The sequence below is a fragment of the Cibotium barometz genome, chromosome 52 (genome assembly GCF_041138505.1).
Source record: "Cibotium barometz isolate CiBa-2024 chromosome 52, ASM4113850v1, whole genome shotgun sequence".
Lineage (NCBI taxonomy): Eukaryota > Viridiplantae > Streptophyta > Polypodiopsida > Cyatheales > Cibotiaceae > Cibotium > Cibotium barometz.
Window position 1 is genome coordinate 3,614,704 of NC_141097.1, and position 22,746 is coordinate 3,637,449.

A 22,746-nucleotide genomic window follows, 5' to 3' on the forward strand; every position below is an offset into this window, starting at 1 on the left:
AGGCTTTCCTCCGCATTTGGCAGCCTGGCCCTTTCCTCATCGCGAGGGGCGAGGATGTCACTTGGCACTATAGGCCTCCAGTTTGGCTTTTCTCACCTCCCACATGTACTACTAGGTAGCCCCCCCCCAGAGAGCGGCCAGCCACGGGGGTGGAGCTCAGGTGTTCATTGTGTGTTTTTTATCCCTCCTTGTGAGGTGAGCTTTGTAGCCTTATGGCGTTTTCTCATTAACTAATAGAAGGATCGTTTTTCCAAGAAAAAAAAAAAAAACGAACCTGTGTACTGGACATCCCGCTTTTAGCAAACTTTAAACACAATGGACAGCCAAGGCAACCCTTTGGAAGTACCAAATTCGAGGGGTCCATCTAGTGCCTCTCGTGGGTCTGATGCCCTGCGAGGTAGACACAAGCCCCATGAAAGGGTTATTGATAGTGAATCCAAGGGTCAACTGTCTCCAGGGAAGACAGTTATGCTTGAACAAGAGCCTGATGCTATGAGGGCTGAAATGGAACATATGAGAAAACTTTTGCAGGCTCAAGAGCAAGAGTTAAAGTTTTTGCATGAAGATCCCCATCTGCAAAGTGCTATTGAAGCCAGGAAGGCTGATGCTATGGTTGATGTAACTTTTGAATCAATGGCTCGTGAAGTGGGCAAGAAACCAAGGGAGTTGGCACTTGCCTATCTCCTTCGCAAAGGTGATATCAAAGAGGGGGATGACGGAGAGCTGAATTTCAGAAATCCACCTCGTTTGAAGCATGGAGATCCCGCATCCCAGAGGCTGAAATCTTTTATGCAAAAGGAAGAGGTGACTGTCACCTCTCGACATGCATCTTCTCCCCAAGGCACTAAGCCTGGCAGATATATGTATGCCAGTGCTCATGGAGGGCATGAAAGTCACATGCATGCCAGACATGTATCTCATGGTGACAGGTCTACTTCCAGAAAAAATTTGCCTTCTGAGTTGTCTCATGGAGAGACCTTGCCATATGCAGGTAAGTCACATGCATCTGAGTTTCGAGTTCGTGGAGCACATGCCACCGTGCCCCATGAAGCTTCTATGACGGCCCATGGAGCCCATGCAAACAGGGCTACCCTGTTGGATAAGGGGAAAAGAAAAAGAGAAGACCATGAGCCTCATGCCAGGAAGCTCAAGGAATTCAAAGCAGGTGATAAATCTGTCAAATTTGATGTCTTTCATGGTGAACATGATGCTTCTAAGGTGTTAGCATTTGTGGCACAGTTTGACATTGCTTTTAGCGATGAGGATTTCACAGAAAAGTCAAAGGTGCGCCATGCTAGCATGTTTTTGAAAGGGACTGCTGCTCATTGGTGGATCAGTGAAAAGATCACCAAGGATCCCATTTCTACTTGGAAGGAATTCAAGGATAGATTTTATGCTCAGTTCTTGCCACCCAATGCAGAGCAAACTCTCACTCAAAAGTGGGACAGGTTGGAGCAAAGAGACAATGAAAGTGTGCAACAGTATGTTAATAAATTCTGGAAAGTGTTGCTGGAAGTGACTCCCTTTATGCAAATCACTGAAGATGAAAGAAAGAGGAAGTTTTGTTCTGGACTGCAACCAGCATATAGATCGGGTATTGAATTGCACCCGAAACATACGTTGCAACAACTCACAGCTTCTGCTCTTGCTATGGAGCAATTGGTGCTCAAGATTAAGCAGGATCAAGGAGGTTCCAAAGGGAAGGACAAGGCTGTCCCAAATCAGCAAAAGGGTGGACAACCACCTAAAAAGAACTTCCGGGAGTCCTACAAGGGTGGTAAAGCTGAAAATAACACATCTAAAGAACAGGGCCCAAGGAAGAACAAATTCGGCTTAACCCCGGAGCAAAGAGAGCAATATGCTAAGGATGGAAAATGCTTTTCTTGTGGTAGCAAAGACCACATGTTTCGACAATGCCCAGATCGCAAATCAAAGCACGAGGACAAGCACACCAAAGCTAATGTACATGCAGTTCCTGATGTGCAAGGAAATACAGGTCATGATGCAAAAGAGCGTATGGTTTGCAAGGCTTGGGGGCAAATCAAGGATCAGCCCGCACTCTTCATGTTTGATGACTGTGTAACTGACAATTTCATCTCTATGCAAATGGCAGCTGCATTGGGTATTGAGGTTGAAAACATGTGACCTCAGATTGAAGCCGAAGCTGCATTTATTGGTAAAGAGGTGCAGGTTACCCCTTTGATTGGGAAGTTGCGTATCCATATCCAGGGCTACCTTGATAATGAGCATTTCCTAGTTGCTCCACTGAATGGATGTGATGTATTGTTGGGCAAGCCGTGGCACCATAGGCTTGAGCTCCGCAAAGACTACAAGTCCAATATGATTTCTTTTATGCATAAAGACCGCATGCATTTTATTGATGCTGGCAAAGAAGGGGATTCCATCCCACTTGTATCACACATCCAAATTAATAAAGCAATGAAAAAGAGTCTTTCAGCGTACTTGGTTTTTGTTCGTGATAGTCTTGTGCCAAATCATCAAAATGTGGATGCTATGTCTAATGATAGGCTGAATTTTTTTAAATGCATTCAACGACTGTTTTGCTGACTCGTTGCCAGGTGAATTACCTCCCCAAAGGCCCGAAGATCACCGTATAGATCTTGTGCCAGGTAGTTCTCCACCTAACAAACCCGCATACCGAGTGAGTGCTGCACAACAAGAAGAAATTATGAAGCAGGTAAACGAGCTTTTAGAGAAAGGTTTGGTTCAGCCCAGTTCCTCACCTTACTGCTCTCCTGTGCTTCTTGTTCAAAAGAAGGACGGATCATTCCGTATGTGTGTAGACTGATGATATCTTGGTTTTCTCCAAGAATGAGCAGGAACACAGAACTCATTTGGTCACAGTGTTCGAAGAGTTGCGGAAGCATAAACTTTTCGTCAATGCCAAGATTCCTTTCAGAGATTCATTATCTGGGGCATATTGTATCCAAAGATGGAGTTACAATGGATCCTGCAAAGATAGAGACTATTCGGAATTGGCCCGAATTGCAAAACGTACATCAAGTACGTAGTTTTTTGGGATTATGTTCGTACTATAGGCGTTTCATAAGGCATTTTGCTATGATTGCCACTCCTCTACATGATCTCACGAAGAAGAAAACTGCCTTCAAATGGACTTCAAAGGAACAGGATGCTTTCTTGCAGCTCAAGCATGCGATCATATGTGGTCCAGTATTGATTGTTCTTGACTTGCACAAGTCATTTGTGGTTGAATGTGATGCTTGTGGTGATTGCATAGGAGCTGTCCTAAATCAAGAAGGGCATGCAGTTGCATACGAGAGCCGTCGTTTGCATGATGCTGAGCTTCATATGGATATCTATGAGAAAGAGCTCTTGGCTGTAATTCACGCCTTAAAGATTTGGAAACATTACCTTCTTGGGGTTGAATTTGTAGTCAAGATAGATCATCAAAGCTTGAGATACTTTCTATCTCAAACAAAGCTTTCAGAGAAGCAGATGAGAATGGCAAATTTTCTTTCCATGTTTTATTTTCAGATTGTGCATACTCAAGGAAAGAAAAATGTGGTGGCCGATGCACTATCTAGGAGACCTTATGTTGCTGCAATCTCAGTGGCCTCTCATGGAGATCTATCTGCTATGAGAGATTTGTATCATTTGGATGCTGATTTTTGCCATATATGGACTGATTTGATGGCTGGTCATTCACATGCCTCTTATCTTATCAACGAGGGTTATCTCATGAAGGATAATTGCCTATGTGTGGTGAAGGATTTGCGTCCAAAGGTTATGGACGAATGTCACGCTCCACCATATGCTGGTCATAGAGGTATTATGCCTACTACTCGCATGATTCAGAGGTATTTCTTTTGGCCAAGCATGCGTAAAGACATTGAGGCTTATGTGCGTGCATGTATTACTTGCCAAAAGGTGAAATTTGACAGGCAAAAGCCTCCAGGTTTGCTTTAGCCATTGCCTATTCCCTCGCAACCTTGGGAAAGTATCACGATGGATTTTATTATGGATTTGCCTAGATCCCAGCATGGGAATGATGCTATTTGGACTATTGTGGACAGGTTTAGCAAGCAAGCTCATTTCTTGCCCATCAAGAAAACCATTAAAGCTGATCATATGGTAAAGCTTTTTCTTGCTAATATTTTCAAGCATCATGGTATGCCTAAATCCATTGTTGGGGATAGAGATCCCAGGACTACAAGCCTATTTTGGAGGGCGTTGTTTGATAATATGGGTACTAAGCTTGAGTTTTCATCAGCTTATCATCCCCAAACGGATGGCCAAAGTGAAGCTGCAAATTCAGCCTTGTTGGATTTGTTGAAGTGTTATGTGGCAGATCAAAAGAGTGCATGGGAGAAGTATCTTCCACTTGTTGAGTTTGCCTACAACAATACAATCCATGCTTCCACAGGAAAGGCTCCGTTTGAGATTATTTATGGCAGAGTGGTATTGCCACCCATCCTTCGTACTAAGGATGAGATTTTTGCAGCTGATGAATATGTTCGTGACTTGGATGTTGCCTTTGGTCAGGTGCGGACAGCCATTGCAAGATCTCAGGATAAGCATAAAATGGCTGCTGACAAGCATAGAAGGGACATGGAAGTCAAAGAAGGTGATTAGGTATTGCTGAAATTTGAGAAGGCTAGGCTTCGGAAGAGGCCAGGACGAGAAGGATCATATCCTAAGCTTTCTCCTCGCTATTATGGACCCTTCAAGGTGATTCACAAAATCAATGAAGTGTCCTACAGGCTTGCTTTACCTAGTCATTGGAAGATTCGCAATGCTTTTCATGTGAGTCTATTTCGGAAATATGTGGGGCCAGATCCTGATGAGCCTGTCACAGAAGATCCGCCAGAGATTGAAGAGCTTGAGGAGATCCTCCAGCCAGAACAGATTGTTTTTCACAAGGAGAGAAAGCTACCTGCAGGAAAGCTTTCCAGGAGATACCTTGTGAAGTTTAAAAATTATTTGCCTATTGATGCCAAGTGGGTAAATGAGGATTATTTTGCAGATTATCCTCAGTTGTTGCAGGCATATCTTGAGGCTTTTCAGTTGAGGTCAACTCTTTAGAAGCCCGGGGGGATGTCACCAATTGGCCGACCATTTGGTCCATCTCCAGTTTTTGCGTCTCGTTCACTTGAGGCCAGGCCGGTGTCTCATGTGAAGAGGCCAGTATTTTGCTGACATGGACGGGAGCCAGACTGGTGCCACCCGTGTGTTAGCAGGATGGTGTCGTATGGACGGGAGCCAGACCAGTGCCACCCGTGTATGACCTGGACTGTGTTCGATCCATGGGATTGTCACGCCATGGAAGAGCCAGTATTCGTGCCGTGTTTTGCCTATGGGACTGTCACATCATAGGGAGACTCGTGCTTGGAACTGTGTCTTACCTATGGGACTGTCACTCCATAGGAAGACCAGGTTTTTATGTTTTTATGTCGTGCCAGTTTTGTGCCGACAGATATTTTGTACTTGTTCCATGAACGGGAGATATGTCCATGTTACTATTTGCACATGCACACATATTTTGCATGTTTGAAACTGTTTTCGCACGACATGTATTTGTGTGTTTGCCTGCTCGACGTGTTACTTACTGAGTGGGGACGCCTGCCAGTGAGTCGTGAAGTCTGCTCTGTATTCTGACGAGTTTTGGTGCATGTGAACAGGTGGTAAGTATGCGGCACTTGTTGTTTTTAATATTTTATTCCTAACCTTTGTTTTATAAGGTTAAGTGTTCACATTCATTTAAAAGTGGGCACCCCCTTTGGGCACCCACTTAGGGGCCAAGGTGGGGAGCCCCACTTTTAAGTGAGTGTGGGGGTGGGCATGGTCACCTACCCACACTAGTTTCCCCCACATGCATGCGTGGAAATCTCTAGTTTTAACTGCACTTTAATTTTATTAAAAAAGACTCCCTCTTTCAAGCGTGGGGATCCATCGCTTCTACCTGGCGTTTGGTCATGACCCGGTGATCACCTTGGCTGGCTGTTCTATCATCTGCATCGCCAGGCGGCTGCTTCACCACCCACACAAGCGATTGCTTCTCCCTCTCCTACCAGGTGGCTGATGTACTGCTGCGCCTAACCCTTCCAGGCGACACTGAAGTGCTGCAGCTGCTCCCACAGGCGACTGTATACTGCAGCCAGGCCATTACAGCAGCACAGAGGCGACTGTTTCTACTCAGCGTACTGCCTCTGCTCCTACAGGCGACAGAATCACTGCTGGCTGCGCTGCTTGTTTCTTTTTGCAGGCCATCGTGGGTCACCTCTCCAGCTAGCAACGCATCTTTTCTTCAGCAGGCGGCTGTTCACAAAGTGTGTGCGCTCTCCCGCAAACGATGCGCTACAGGCCGGTGGCTGCAAGCTGCCTTCTCTTCTCCATGTAGCCTGGCAATCATACAGGCTGTGTGTCTCTTTTACATAGGAAGCTCCTTCTCAACCTCCTCGTCAAGCTGTTGTGGCTACAACTTGGTATCCCACTCAAGTAGCTACACATACGAATGCCTCGGGTATTGGTCTACAATCTGCAACCTTCAAGTAAGTGAATTTCAGATTTAAGTAAAGTATTTTGTGTTTAAATCTGGTAAGGGATTCCCGACTCCCTATACGGTCAACACCCGATCGGTGCCGGGTTGTCCAAGCTATATTGGCGAACCTCGGTCCAAAGGTGCTGAGATCGGGAGAGCCAGGCGTTAGTACGAGAGCGCCTGTTTGTGCGTGGTCTCGGAACACCAGTGAGGCGCTCTCCGCGGAGTCCAGTGAAAGCACAGGACCGTAGAGATTGGACCACACTAGTGGTCGTACTGCTTCGAGCTTCTACATCGAAATTCGACTTCGAGCCTATTTGTTTGGTACTGTTTTCATATGTACATGGACATTATCTGGTTCTTGGAACCCATGGAGCATTGTATTCTTTAAATACTCCCAATAAATATATCATATATTGAGGGGGGGGTCGGCCCGTTCCGGCCCCAGTGCTGGTGTCCATCTTTCCATTTCATTTCATTTAAATTTCAAGTTGTACTAAGTCGTCCATTTCAAATTTGTGGTTTTAAAGTTGTGCTATTAAGCGTGTGGGTGTCCAACGGAGTCTTTCCCACTTGACAGGATCGTTTTCAGCTCTACAACAGGGCGGCACTTTCTCTCTCTTCTAGCCTTGTTATGGGCAGATTTAGGGCTGTTTTGGGGGAATCTGGGACATTTTTGAGAGCTCTTCTGGGGCTGATGTGAGGCTCTGTTTTGGGGCTGTTTTGGCACGGAGTTTGGGGCTGTTTTTGGCTCCGTACTGGGTTGTTTCATAGACTGTTTTATGAGCCGATTCATGGGACTGTTTTGAGGCAGTTTTCGGATGGCTTTTGGTGTTGTGTTTTATCTTGGCACTGGATGGATATCTGCGCAAGAGATTTGCTGATGCTGTGTGGAAAATTCGGTGCTGTATGCACCCGCACCTTGGTTTATTGTAAAAAGCTTCTCTTTGAATAAAGAAGTTCCTAGGGGGGAGTGGCCGTTCCGGCTCAGTGTGGTGTTATTATCTTGTTTATGGTTCTTCCGCTGTGCTTTCATGCTGTGGTTGGTATTTGAAGTGTTGGTCTATCGTTCCGGGTCCCCCGATTTCGGAAAAGTGTCCTTGTGGTCACTTATTAGTAGATAAAAGAGGTCAAGAAGTCACGTGGTGGCCTGGGGCTCCAAGGAAGCATGCATGATCTCATAGCCACGGAGCTGCAAGGTAGTGGTTCGCCTAGTGGTATGGGAGCTAGGTTGGGGCTATCAGTACCAAGCAGGCTTGCAGTAATTAGACTCAGGCTTAGGGATGGTTCGAGGCACTGAACCTAAGGTTGGGAGGTGAGTTGCTAGCCATAATCCATCACGGCGATGTGATGGGTACAACGATGTCGGATCTATGAAATATCGTGAGGGTTTCGGTTCTAGGTTAGATAATCCTTGGGCGTGGACTCGTTTCCTTTTTGCCGCTACTTTTCTCCAAGTTAGCACAAATGATTTCGTGTGCACCAGAGACGCATGGAGTTAGTGGGTAGTAACTTTGTCAAGTCATCCAATAGTAATGACGTGGAGTCGGCAACTTTGAGCAAGTGAAATGACTAGGATTTTACCCGCCTATGCTCTAATGGTGCATCATAACTGGAAGGAAAGTCCACTTATCTTGCACAAGATTTACTGATGCAACATCTTTCCCTGCAGGTATTGAAGAAGAATCTACATTCATGCCGCTTTCCTTTCTCTTTTCCTTTGCAAGCCTTTTTCTGCACTCATTCAAGTAGTGACTAGTAGTAAGGTTGAAAGATAAATTGGAGCGCATTATCCAGGATCTCCTGAGGGAGGATAGTGTTGGGTGCTCCATGTCTTCGCCAACCGCTGATTACCATCGAGTTGTCAAGTGGTGTCAAGAGGCTCTAGCTAAGTGGGATTCAAGCCTGAATTCGCATACATTGGTGGATCCAAGAATAGCTCAATAGTCTTGACTGCACATATCCTAAGTTGTGACGCTTGTTTTCAAGTACTTTTTTTTATAAAACCCCTAATTAATAATTTTTAATTTTACGAGGTATTTGCCGAACTGTGATGGAATCTAATTTGCTGCATGCCCTTACTTCTCCACATAAGTAAAAAAAAAAAACGGTGGAGAGATCATACCTAGTTTTACCATGAACTCTTCATGTTATCTGGTTAGCCACTTGGTGGTAGATTGGTAGACAGTCTTGTAGGAAATTGGGAGAACCTAGGATAGGGTGCCAAGTTAGGTAGTCTTGTGGTGACAGTCATAATCCAAGATGTCTAGGCCAAGGTTTTTGGCTGGCTTACAAACAACCAATTGTGTTGACTATGAGAGACCGAAAGAAGGATTGGAGTGTGAACATGGTGGTATTCATCATCCTTGACTTTGCATGGATCAGATTGATCCTCAAGTTGACCTAAGGTTTAACCTTGGTGTTCAGAGAGGTATTCGGTCGCTTCAAGGCTGGGTTGTAGGAGGTGAACTTGGCCATTCCACCTATGATCATGTGTAACGGGGGTTAAATGTGGGGTGTGTTCTGGTGGTATGGGATACTAGAGTGTATTCCCATGTAGGATCTCCTGAGGCGAGGCCTGGTGGGTTTCTTGTTTGGGACACTCTATGCTTTGGCATAGTTACCAATCAGAACTGTGAGGAGTAGTGCTAGTCTGTGATTGACAGCAAGATAAGGTATCTTCTTGGTTGTCTGAGCATTGGCATGTCACTCGTAGGGTGATAAGTTTTATGATTCATCACATACTCCCTCGTGATGGCCAAATGATATTGATGCACGAGGCAGTCTCGGAATTGCACAAGAGAGAGATGAGAAGTTTGAAACTTCTCGGTCTTGGACTGAATGTCTAGACCAGTTGATGGTTGGACCATTTGATATACTAACTTTGTGTATGATTATACCTATCATTGGCAAGTTGCGCATACACATTCAAGGCTATGTGGATCATGTAAACTTTCTTGTAGTGCCTTTGAATGGATGTGATGTATTGTTTGGAAAGCCTTGGCACACGCACATTGATCCGCGTAAGGCTTACAAGACCAACATGATCACCTTCATGCATAAAGGCCGAGAGCATGTGTTTGATGCTGGTGAAGAGGGTGATACCATTCCCCTTGTATCTCATGTACAAATAAAGAAAGTAATGAAAAAGAGTGTTTTTGCGTACTTGATTTTTGTACAGGATCATGTCGAAGAAACTAATATGCATGTAAACACTCTAGTAATGATAGGCTGAAATTCTTGCAAGAGTACGATGATTGTTTTGTTGATGAGTTACTTGTAAGCCCAGCGGGGCGTGCCATGACAGACTCAACCACGTGTCCAAGAAATAAAAATATAAAGATATAGAGAGAGGGGGGGGAGAGAGAAAAGGGAATGGGATCTTGCACAGTACACCACATTGAGCGGGGAACAGGCCCCGCCCCCTTTTAGAAATTTATTTAGGAACAATCCACGGGCACGCTGGCCAGGATCAATACAATCAATGAATACAAAACAAACAAATATGCCGATGTAGGATATCCAAGTCGATGTCGATGTACAAGATCTCTGATGTCGAGCACACCATGGGGATGACCCACAAGTATCTCTCACCGGGTTAGTACCAAATCCAAATATCCAAATCCAATCCCAATCCAAAATCCAAGCTCCATGTTTAACCTTTGTGTTCCATGTTCATGTCCAAGCTTCATGCCCAAGCTCTATGTCTAAGTTCTTCATGTCTATGCTCAAGTTCAAGCTTCCATGTCCAAGCTTCATGTTCCATGTGCAAGGTCTATGCCCAAGTTCCATGTCCAAGCTCTAAATCCACTCGCTCATCCCATGAATAATCTCCACAACTCCTATAGCCTTGTCGATGATGAAAACTGTTGGGGTAAAGGCGTTATGCCCACCCTTATAGTGTGTACAAGCCCATAAGTTATAGTACATAGTACACTTAGTACTTTTAATGTACTAAGTGCACTATGTGTACTAGTGCAATATACATGTGTGATAGGGGAGTCACACACTCATAATTGGTGAGTTGACTTATCCCCACAACTCTCTCTCTCTCTCTCTCCCTTGTTCTTCTCTGTGTATGTCTCCCATGAATACTCTAACCTAACCCTAATTTTCTGTTTTCTCCCCATCAATTGGTATCAGAGCCTCAACTTCCAACATGGTTGTGTCGAATTTGCTGTAGAGGAGAAGAAGGTGCAGGCGTTGATTTCTCTCCTGGCTTAGGTAGCAAATCAAGTGTGCTGCTTGTGTTGAACGCCAGGCAAGGCGAGCTCTCTGCTTCAACCTCCACACCAGGTGCTACAGCAAGGCGCTGGTGGCCTTAAAGTGTAACAAAGAAGCCTTGGTTCGGTGAACGTGGAGTGGCGAGTTGATCGGCTGGTCCACAAAGCGAGCGAAGGCAGCAGCCGTAGGCTGGGCGTCAACATAATTAGGCGAAGCTAGGCGAAGGCAAGGCGTGTAGCGCTGGGCGAAACTGAAGCGCCCGGCGTTGAGCGAAGGCTGCTGGGCATATGGAGTCGGCCGGCCACCTAGGCGAGTAGCGCTAGGCGAATACGTCAGGCGAACGTGAAGCGAAGGCTATCACGTCATCTGCAGTTCAGCACTACTAGGCGAAGGCAGGCGTTGGCGCTCAGCAGCATGTGAACCAGGCAAAGCGGGTGGCCCTTCAGCGTGAGCAGCGAGCGAATACACAGGCGACACATCAACTGGTAGTTCGCCTCTTCGAGTTCCTTCAGTCACGTCTGCAAGCGCTCCTGGCTCCACAAAACGATGGTAGTCCCCGGGAAGGGCAAACGCAGGCCTTGAAGAGGCTGATACATTCATTACTCAATTCCAAAGCATCCAATGCCCATCAAATTTCTGCAGAGCAGCACCAAATTCATCACCCCCCTTTCCTGCAACAGAAAATCAGAAATCAAGGTATTTGCCTCAAATTTTTTTTGGGGATTTGCAATTGAGCAGGTGCAATCATTAATTGAGCAAATACAGGCGCCGAATTGCTCAATTTTTTGAGCAAAATTGGCGAAATTGGGTGACATTGGTCACAATCAGGATCAATTTGCAGGAAATTGAATGTCGAAATTTGGGGCTTTTGATGTAATTGTGCAATTAAGCACTCATACATGCTGTATGATGTGAAAAATCGCACATTTGGGCAAAATTGCAGCAAATTGCAGTGCAAATCAAGGGGCTTTTGTGCCGATTTGGTTGATTTGCATGCAGGCAATCGCATTTGATGCTGTGAATAATGTGTTGATGCCTTACAAGCACTCAATGTGCCTGTAAATCAAGGGGCTTTCATTATTTGGATGTATATGTGGCCAGGGGGAAGCATCGTGAACACTCTGGATGCCTTCATGTGCGTCAATGTACCATGTATGATCAGAAATTGATCTCAAATCAAGGGGTTTTTCAAGTTTGTATGCTTGTTGAGCTTGGCAAAACAGTAGGCAAGACATTTATGCCTTGAATCCTCAAAAATCAGCTTGCAGTCAAGGGGCTTTTGCCCAATTTCTGTTCGGGACTGTTGTATGCAGTGTTCGGGACTGTAAAAGTCTGATTTTCACTCATTTGGACAGCCAGGAGAGCATTTATTGCTATTGTACCTGCTGGTACAGATTTGGCACAGCTTTGTGCATGTTTTGGCATGGCTGTACACTGTTTTGAGTGACCAAAAGGTTCAATTTCAGCTGCTGTACTTGCCGGGACAGGTTTGGTACATCATTGGTGAGCACTTGGTACTGCTGTACAGTACTTTGGAAGGGCAAAAGAGCACATTTAAGGTGCTGTCCAAAATCTGCAGCAACCAGATTTTGGTGTTTTCATCACATAAAGTGGGAGAAAAGTTGCATTCTTGCTTCCGCAGTGGGAGATAAAGCTTGGGAGAAAAACTGTGAGCACTTTGTGTGCTTTTGGTGCAGTGTTTGCACATTTTGCAGGGAGTCAGGCATTAAAGGTTGCATATTGCTATGGCAACCACAGGTGAGAGCTCTTCATTGCTTCACATCAAGAAGCTTGAAGGCTCGCATAATTATGATATTTGGCAAACCCAGTGCTACAATGTGTTGCTCCAGAAAAAGCAGCACAAGCCTATCAAAGAAAGGGGTGTAATGCCCGCTTCTCTTACTGCTGAAGAGTGGGAAGATATGGATGAGCTGGCAAGATCTACTATCATGTTGTCTGTGTCAGACTCATTACTTTTCAGCATTCGTGAAGAGAAGACAGCTTGGGGAATGTGGCAGAGATTGCAGGACTTGTATGCCCAACAAAGTGCCTCAAGCAAAGTGTATTGGTTGAAGAAACTCATAGGCCTTCAGATGAAGGAAAGGGCTTCTATGACAGCCCATCAAAATGAGTTTAATGGTATTGTCAGCCAGGTTATCAATCAAAAGTTGGCAATGGACGATGAGTTCAAAGCCACTTTTTTGTTATGCACTTTGCCAGAGAGTTGGGACACATTCAGGACAGCCACTAGCAATTCGAATGCTATGCTGTCATATGCAGATGTTGAGGGTGCTCTTCTTCAAGAAGAGATGAACAGGAAAAACAACTCTGTTGGAAAGTCCAATGCAATGAATGCACGTGGGAGATCCCAACAAAGGGGTAAAAGCCAAGAACGGGGAAGGAGCAAGTCTCGCTCCAAAAAGGATTTGGAATGCCATTATTGTGGCAAAAAGGGACACATTAAAAAGCAATGCTACAAATGGAAAAATGATCAAAAAGAAAAGGGAAAAGGCAAAGACAAAGAGAAGGATGAAGCCAAAGATGTAAAGCCAAAGGGCAAAAGTGGAGTCAAGATTGAAGAAATCAACGTGTCACATGCAGGTGGCAGTGAGGATGAGGTCCTATTTACTTCTTCACTTGATGCCCATTCACTTCTTACAGGTGGTCATGGTATGCACTCATGGATCATTGATTCAGGTGCCTCCTTTCATGTCACAGGTTGCAGAGACTTGTTTGTCAGGTATACTGCTGGCAATGAAGGAGTTGTTTATTTGGGTGATAACCATGCATGCAACATTCTTGGCAGAGGTGATGTGAGGCTTGTATTTTCAGATGGCTCACAGCTTATGCTCCATGATGTCAGGCATGTGCCTGAGATCAAGAAGAATCTGCTTTCTACTGGACAGCTTGATGATGCTGATTATGTTACCACATTTGGTAGTGGAAAGTGAAAAATTAGTAAGGGCTCACTGGTTGTTGCCAGAGGCTCTAAGGTGGACACTCTTTATTTCATGCATGCAGGTGTTTGTCACCATGCTAATGTAAATGCAACCGAGCTGCCGGAAATTTCTATGTGGCATAGCCGGTTGGGACACATGAGTGTCAAAGGAATGGAGCAATTGTCTCGTTTGGGTTACTTGCCTTCTCTAAAGTTTTCCAGTTTTCAGTTTTGTGAGCATTGTATATATGGTAGGCAACTACAGTGCCCCCACAAGAAAGCTCTTGGACAGAAAGATGCTCAGTTAGAGCTTGTGCATACAGATGTATGTGAGATGCCTCAGCTTTCTTTGGGAGGGGCAAAATATTTTGTGTCTTTTATTGAGGATGCCACACGCAAGGTGTGGGTTTATCCTCTTCGTTTGAAGAGTGATACATTCTCAGTGTTTGAGAAGTTTGTTGCTCTTGTTGAGAACCAAACTGGCAAAACACTGAAGGCTTTGCGTTCCGACAATGGTGGAGAGTATATGTCCAAACAGTTTCAGGACTTTTGTGATGCTAAAGGCATCAAGAGGGAGCTCTCTACTCCTTATGATCCTCCACAAAACGGGACAGCAGAGAGGATGAACAGGACCATACAGGAGAAGGTCCGTTCTATGTTGTCACATGCTGCATTACCTCATGGTTTTTGGGCTGAAGCTGTTATGACAGCCGTTCACCTTATAAACAGGTCACCTAACACGAGGCTTGGTGGGAAAGTGCCAGAAGAAGTATGGACAGGGAAGCCTCCGTCATACAAGCACTTGAGAGTGTTTGGTTGCGTTGCGTACGTGCACATACGCAGGGAAATGCGCACCAAACTTGATCCTAAGTCTCACAAATGCATATTCCTAGGATATGGTGACAGAGGTGAAATGGGGTATAGACTTTGGGATCCCATGAATAGAAAGATCATACGCAGCAATGATGTCATTTTTGATGAAACATGCATGTATAAGGAGCCTGCAAGGCAACAAGAGCCTGGCAGAGTCATCTTTGATGATGATGGACATCATGGACAACAACAAAGGGCTGTAAATCAGCCATTACAGCAGGAAAACCAGCCCTTAAATGGTGCTGAAAATGGTCCAAATGGACAGCCAGAGATGGCAGAAGATATCCCTATGGATATACCACAGTTAGAGGAGATACCGGGCATGATATTTCAGCCTTATGGCATGGAACAGGAGCCACCAATGGATGATATGCAGGCTGGACAGCAACCTGCAAATGATGGTCATTGGGTACGGAGGTCCACTAGACCCTCCAGAGTCCCTGACAGGTTTGTTCCAGGGGTTGACTACTTGATGCTCACTAACTGTGGGGAGCCCTCATGTTATAAGGAGGCTTTACAGAGGGCAGACAAGGCTCTTTGGGAGCGTGCCATGAAGTCAGAGATGGATTCTCTGCATAAAAATGGAACATGGAAGTTGGTGCCTTCGCCTGCAGGCAAGAAAGTTTTGCCATGCAAGTGGGTATACAGGCTCAAAGTTGCACCTGATGCAAAGCCAAGATACAAAGCCAGGTTAGTGGCTAAGGGCTTCAAGCAGGAATATGGTGTGGACTTTGATGAGATCTTCTCTCCTGTGGTCAAAATGACCACACTTAGAGCTGTGTTGGCTTTGGTTGCGCATGATGATCTGGACTTGATCCAGATGGGTGTGAAGACTGCTTTTCTTCACGGTGATCTCCATGAGGAGATACATATGCAGCAGCCAGAGGGTTACGCAGTAAGTGGAAAGGAGAAGCTTGTATGCAAGCTGAAAAAGAGTCTTTATGGGCTCAAACAGGCACCAAGAGAATGGTATCATAAATTTAATACATTCATGAAATCTCAGAAATTCAGGAGAAGTGACATAGATCACTGGTTGTACACCAAGAAAGCTTTGGATGGCAGTCTATTGATCCTCATCTTGTATGTTGATGATATGTTGATTGCCGGGAAATCTCGTAAAGAGATGGATGCATTGAAAAAGAGGCTGCATGAAACCTTTGATATGAAGGATTTGGGTGATGCAAATCACATCTTGGGTATGCGGATACTTCGGGACAGAAATCAGCATGTGTTGTATTTGTCTCAGAAGGAATACATTGGCAAAGTCTTGCAGAGGTTCAATATGGACGGGGGGAAGAAAGCTAGTACTCCTTTGCCTCCATATGTGAAACTCAGTGCTATGGACAGCCCACAGTCGGATAGAGACAGGGCTGATATGGCCAAGATTCCGTATGCTTCAGCTTGTGGCAGTCTCATGTATGCCATGGTTGCTACTAGGCCGGACATTGCATTTGCAGTGGGAGTGGTTTCTAGATACATGGCCAACCCTGGCAAGAAGCATTGGGAAGCAGTGAAAGGTGTCATGAGATACCTGAAGGGCACACAGGATATATGCATTTGCTTTGGCAAACAGGATGCATTAGTGCATGGTTACACGGATTCGGATTATGCTGGTCATCCAGATAACCGGAAGTCTACTACCGGTTATGTGTTTACATTCACAGGAGGTGCTGTGTCATGGATATCCAGGATGCAGAAGTGCACTGCCTTATCTACTACAGAGGCCGAGTATATTGCAGCCACAGAGGCTTGCAAGGAGGCATTATGGCTATCTCGGTTAGTGGTTGATTTGGGCTATTCAGTGGATATTCCATTGTTGCATTGTGACAGTCAGAGTGCCATTCAGTTGGCAAAGAACCCTGTTTTTCATGCAAAGACGAAGCATGTGGATGTGAAGTATCACTTCATCAGAGAGGTGATAGAGAACAAGCAAATTCAGCTTGTTAAGATTCACACGGATGACAACCCGGCTGATCTGTTGACAAAGAGTTTGCCTCCGGAGCGGTTTGCTCATTGCAGACACTTGATGGGCATTGGATGAGGCCAGTTTCAGCCTTGATATGGCCTTGTATATTATCATGTACATGCTGATTTTTTCTTTTCCTTTACTTAAGGGCACTTTGCCTTTAAGTGGGAGGTTGTTGGGGTAAAGGCGTTATGCCCACCCTTATAGTGTGTACAAGCCCATAAGTTATAGTACATAGTACACTTAGTACTTTTAATGTACTAAGTGCACTATGTGTACTAGTGCAATATACATGTGTGATAGGGGAGTCACACACTCATAATTGGTGAGTTGACTTATCCCCACAACTCTCTCTCTCTCTCCCTTGTTCTTCTCTGTCTATGTCTCCCATGAATACTCTAACCTAACCCTAATTTTCTGTTTTCTCCCCATCAGAAAACCCTAGAAAAGCTCTTTCTAGCAAGAAAACTGATATAAAACCTGTTTTAATGGTTTTCGGGTGATAAAAATGCATCATTTGCGTCTACTGGGTATTCCAGGTACTGGCCAGGTAGTCTGGAGCCCAGTGGACTATCACATGCCATAAATCCAAGCATTGTCCATACATCTAAAACAGCACACAAAGTCAAAGAAATTCGAACCATAGCAGCTATAAAACGCGTATTTTATAAAAAATACTCGACGGGACGTTTTTTTGGATAAAAAACGTCCTTTTGAAAAAAAACGTGAGGTTTTTTTTTTATTAAAAAATTTGCCAGGCTAACGTTTAACGTTATGCCTGGATTTTTTTCTGATCCGCGTGCGCTCTGGATTTTTTTGTGATCCGCGTGCGCGCTCTGCTGCTTCCCGAACTTGCACGCCCACGTTCACGCTCGCTTCCTCGCTGCCGCCCCCTTTCTCCGGTACGGTACCCGGTACGTCTCTCTCTCTCTCTCTCTCTCTCTCTCTCTCTCTCTCATTCATTCATCTCTACCCGCAGGGGGTCGTTCGCCCCTGCTCGCTGCTCCCCCCTCTGTCGCTTAGTTCGCCGTTCGCAGTGCTGGCCCCTGCACGCCCACGTTCACGCTCGCTTCCTCGCTGCCGCCCCCCTTTCTCCGGTACGGTACCCGGTACGTCTCTCTCTCTCTCTCTCTCTCTCTCTCTCTCTCTCTCACATTCATTCATCTCTACCCGCAGGGGGTCGTTCGCCCCTGCTCGCTGCTCCCCCCTCTGTCGCCTAGTTCGCCGTTCGCCACCCTTGCTGGCCCCTGCACGCCCACGTTCACGCTCGCTTCCTCGCTGCCGCCCCCCTTTCTCCGGTACGGTACCCGGTACGTCTCTCTCTCTCTCTCTCTCTCTCTCTCTCACATTCATTCATCTCTACCCGCAGGGGGTCGTTCGCCCCTGCTCGCTGCCCCCCCCTCTGTCGCCTTGCCACCCGTTTTCCCACCCACCCTTGCTCAGGCCCCCAAGGCAGCAACATAACTCTCTCTCTCTCTCTCTCTCTCTCTCTCTTTCTCGTCTCAATACATATTACATACTATCTACACACACACTCACACATGCATACTTATTACTACCTACAGGCTACGCAGGCGGCGGCACTTGTGTGAGACACAACATGGGGAGAAAGAAATTAGCAGTATGGGATGAAGTGATCGAGAACAAGGCCGACAAAAATTGGCGGTGCAAGCATTGCAACATTGTCTACACCGGCAGTGCACCACGTGTTAGAGCTCACCTTCTCCACATTACTGGCCAGGGAGTTGATGTGTGTCCCAGCGACATTCCCGATGATGTCATTCAGAAATTGGGTGAAGATCCAAGTGTTGTTCGTGCCAGAAAGAGAGCCCGAGTTGAGGTTCAAGGTACGGCACCTTCCATCATAGATTCCTCCCAGACTTCACCACAACAGGATGTTCCCGCATCATCAGTTGCCGGTTCTTCTCGAGCTCTAGCCTCTTTTCATCCACATAGCGGTGGTGCACATCCATCTTTCACCCCAAGCCCTCCACCTCCAAATGTGCCAAAGAAGTCTCTTCAACAAAGTTGGGCCAAAATCAAGCATGAGAATGCAAGACGAAGAGTTCGGCAATACTTCTTCGAGTGCAATGTGCCCTTTGACCATGCTCGCAAGCCGGCTTTTCTACACATGCTTAGTGCGGTGGCGGATGCGGGGCCCACATTCAAGCCTCCATCATATGAGGTTCTTCGCACCAAAGAATTGAAGGCAGAGGTCATGGACATTGAGAAGGAGCTAGCACCAATACGGGCGGCATGGGCAAGGTATGGGTGTACTATTATGTGTGACGGGTGGTCGGACACCAAACGCCGCCCACTCTTAAATATCCTTGTCTCTTGTTGTCTCGGCACCATGTTCTTGACTGTCATAGATGGCTCTGGGGAGGCACATACAGCTGAATTTATCTATGGGCATCTAAAGGCAGCAATAGAACAAGTGGGAAGCGAGAATGTGGTTGCAGTAGTCACAGATAATGCATCCAATTGCAAGGCTGCCGGCGCACTAGTGGAGAGAGACTATCCACAAATCAGTTGGGTTCCTTGTGCTTCGCATTCGATTGATCTTCTAATTGAAGATGTGGGAGCCATACCATGGGTGGCGGATGTGGTGAAGAAGGCTGAGTTTATGGTAAACTATGTGACAAGAAAGCAACGAGCTCTTGGTATCTATCGGGCAAATTGTGAGACCGAGCTCGCAAAGCCTTCAAGTACCCGCTTTGCCTACCTCTTCATTGTCCTCCAAAAATTGGTAAAATGTCGACGTGGTTTGCGGCGTATGATTACGGATGACAGATGGATTTCATGGGATGGTAGCCGCACCGAAAAGGGCAAAAGATTTGAGGATCTCATCTATGAGGCAGTCTTTTGGCATGATGCGGAGTGCATTGTAGCATTCATGGAGCCATTGATCGCAGCACTACGCCTTAGCGACTCGGAGGGATGCACCATGGGCCTCATCTACGAGTTCATGGAGAAGGTGGGCACGGCCTTCAATGCAAGCAACCTCTTTGATGATAATAGGTATGCTACTTGCAAGTTGTAGGATGTAAGTCGTTCTTTGCTTTTGACTCTTGAGTCTTTTTTCTTATAATGTATTCTAGATTCTAATTTATTGTCTTTTGTTCTAACCTTCTATGTCAAAAGGATGGATGAAATCAAGGAGATATGGCAAACACGATGGGATTGGTTTCATCGTCCAATTCATGCTGTTAGCCACATCTTGCATCCACTTTGGAGACAAGATGCTCAGAGACATGATCGCGAGCTAAATGTGGGATGGAGAGAGTACACCACCAAAGTGGAGAGAGACCCAATAACGCAAGATCTTCTCGAGACCCAGCTTCTTCGGTTTCGCGACATGCATGATGTTGATTTTGGCTCACCACGAGCTAGTCTTCGAGATGCCCAGCTTAAACCTGTCAGTTGGTGGGAGAAGTATGGTGGTGACTGTGCCGAGCTACAGCGCATTGCTATGAGGGTTCTCTCACAAGATTGCTCCTCCGGCGCTTGTGAGAGAAATTGGAGCTTGTTTGCGGCCATACACACAAAGAAAAGAAATTGCTTGTTGCCTGCACAATTAAAGCGTCTTGTCTTTGTCAATTCCAATCTGAAGCTTCTTCGAAAGAGGGAAAAAATGAAAGCAATCAATGAGATCAATCCCGACACTTTCAAGGTTGAGATTCGCATGGAGGAGCTAGTGCACCCTCGTGACGAAGAAGATGAAGTGTGGGCTTTCCTTGCAGCAGAGAGAGCCTCTTTTGCACATCAGACTCGCACGAGGACCGGCACCATAGGCAGGGGCAGAGGCAGGGATAGAGGCAGAGGCAGGGGCAGAGGCAGAGCCAGGGGCAGGGGCCTTGAGACAGAGGCAGGGACAGAGGCAGAGGCAGAGCCCGAGCCAGAGGGAGAGGCCAGCATTAGTGATTGGAGTGTTAGTGAGGAGGATGAGCATGACCGTGACCATGGTGGGGATGATTCTAGCTCAGAGTCCGAGTCTTGACTCTGATGAATGACTCATGAGTCACATTTTGTATGCCACATTCCAGTATCTACAGACTAGTGGCTCATTTTTATGTATGACATATGTTCATTGTTATTATGTTGCGGGCCACTTGCGGCTTCGTCCTTATTTATGTTAGGATTCAGGATTCAAGATTCCCATTTTGTGATTTTAGATTCATGAGTACTCAGTACATTTCATGATTATCTTGTATTCTCTAATCTCTTTAAGCATGATAATGATTCATAACTCAAGTCTCTCCTTGTCTTTCAAAATTAAAGTTTAAAGTTTAAACGTTCATAAGTTCATAAGTTATAACTCCAGTCTTGAGTCTTAAAGTTCAACACTTCAAGTTTCAACTTGTAACATGTATGTGGCATGTCTCGACCAAATGTAATTAAACTAGTGTTTTTTATTTTTAAAAAAACGGCGTTTTTTATTTTGGCCCCGCGAAAAAGACGTATAATACGCGTATTATACTTTGCCGTATTATACGTCCCGTCCCGTACCTGGCTGCTATGATTCGAACATCAGTATGCGATACACAAATAATGATTCTCCTGTGCATAGATTGTCTTGTCTGGTTTTATCAAAACCGTGCTGAGCCATCTGGTCACTAGGACTGCTCAGACTTTTCCTCAAGGCCATCTGGTCACTAGGACCGCCTGAGAGTTCATCACCAGTCATCTGGGCCATCTGGTCGCAATGACTGCCGGATTGTGAAATCCACTAGTCATCTGGGCCATCTGGTCGCAATGACTGCCCGACTGCAAAATCCAATACAGTCATCTGGCATCGTTGCCTCCCATATACAAATCTTGTTCAGGTATCGTTGCCGTCCAATAGGTCATCTGGCATCGTTGCCTCCCATATACAAATCTCGTTCTGGCATTGTTGCTGTCCATATACAAATCTTGCTCCTTGGGCTTTCTAGCATCGTTGCCACCTTAACTAGAGCATGTCCAAATAACCATTATATAAGCAGAATAATGGTTAGTTCCAGTCCAATACACACACACACACACACACACACACACACACACACACACACACACACACACACACAATGAAGAGGGCTAGAGGTACAATCCCTTCCTGAATCTATCTTGATCGCAAGACATCCATATCTGTACTTCAAATACATATGGACCAACCTCTTCCTCATAAGCTTGAAGTATATCTGGATAGTCCTTGAAGTACTTCCCTGGCATCCATTTTGCAACCAATAGCGAATAATTCTCGAAGTCCAGGAGAAACTTTCTGACCTTTGTCTTTTCTCTTTTTCTCACAGAATGAAACACAATCTGTTCTGGCTTTTCCATTCCTGATGGATCCTTCAAAACAAGTTCCTCTGGGGATAACCTGTACATGGTTTCCATAAACCGTCATGGAAAACATTATATCTCCTCCAGTGATCTGAAAGGTTCAACCGATGACATACATGGTTGATCTTCTTGGTATCCTGGAAAGGTCCATATACCATCATTCCCTGACTTTGGCAATCCAAAGATAAAATGCATAGCAATATTCTCCCATAGATCATTCAATGGGTGCAATAATCCTACTGGTGTTTGTCGATCAAACTTGACCTTCTGACAAAACAAACATTCTCGAATCATAAAGCTCAATGTCTTTCTCATACTAGGCTAATAAAAATAGCTCTCCAAAGCTTGAAGTGTAGTCAAAGTGTCTCTATGCCCCATGTATGGAGAAGCATTGCACTCTTCCATTACTTTGGCCTCAATTCCTTGTGTTACACATGACTTGGGTTTGTATCATAAGAAAACCCTTCTTGATGACATAAAAAGTCACCAAATTTCTATTCTACAATTTGTTCCAAAACATCTTTGAAATCCTCTTTGGTAGCATAAGGATCCTTCATCAAAGTGAAATCCATATGCATGGTTGTTTCCGTACGACGTACGATGGCATATCGTATGGAATACCGTATGGTATGATACCGTACGTACTCGTACAGATTTTTTCAAGAAATTTTTTTCTCGATTTTTTTTCCAAAAAAATAAATTTTTTGGTAGGTAATGGTCTTTCTTTTGCTTATCTATGGTTGTTTGAGCTTCCTCTATACTATGATGCTTCCCTTCTTTCTAAAATACTCCATATCTGGACTTGGAAAGACCTAAGTTTATAAGTATTTTTTTAAAACACCGTATTTTATCGTACGATAAGAATTTTTTTATATCGTACCGTATTTTTCCGTACGGTAT

The 22,746-nt window shown here is 45.3% G+C and overlaps 2 protein-coding genes across 2 annotated transcripts in view; both read left to right on the plus strand.

The window, feature by feature from the left end:
- LOC147608694 (putative E3 ubiquitin ligase SUD1) overlaps positions 1 to 22,746 on the plus strand; it is an 89,688-nt gene that overhangs the window by 52,284 nt on the left and 14,658 nt on the right. The gene's annotated exons all lie outside the window — the stretch shown is intronic.
- Positions 18,005 to 20,775, plus strand: LOC147608695 (uncharacterized). Its single transcript, XM_086788474.1, has 2 exons — positions 18,005 to 19,542; positions 19,666 to 20,775. Exons 1-2 carry the CDS (start codon positions 18,122 to 18,124, stop codon positions 20,519 to 20,521), a joined length of 2,277 nt encoding a protein of 758 aa, XP_086644600.1. The 5' UTR covers positions 18,005 to 18,121; the 3' UTR covers positions 20,522 to 20,775.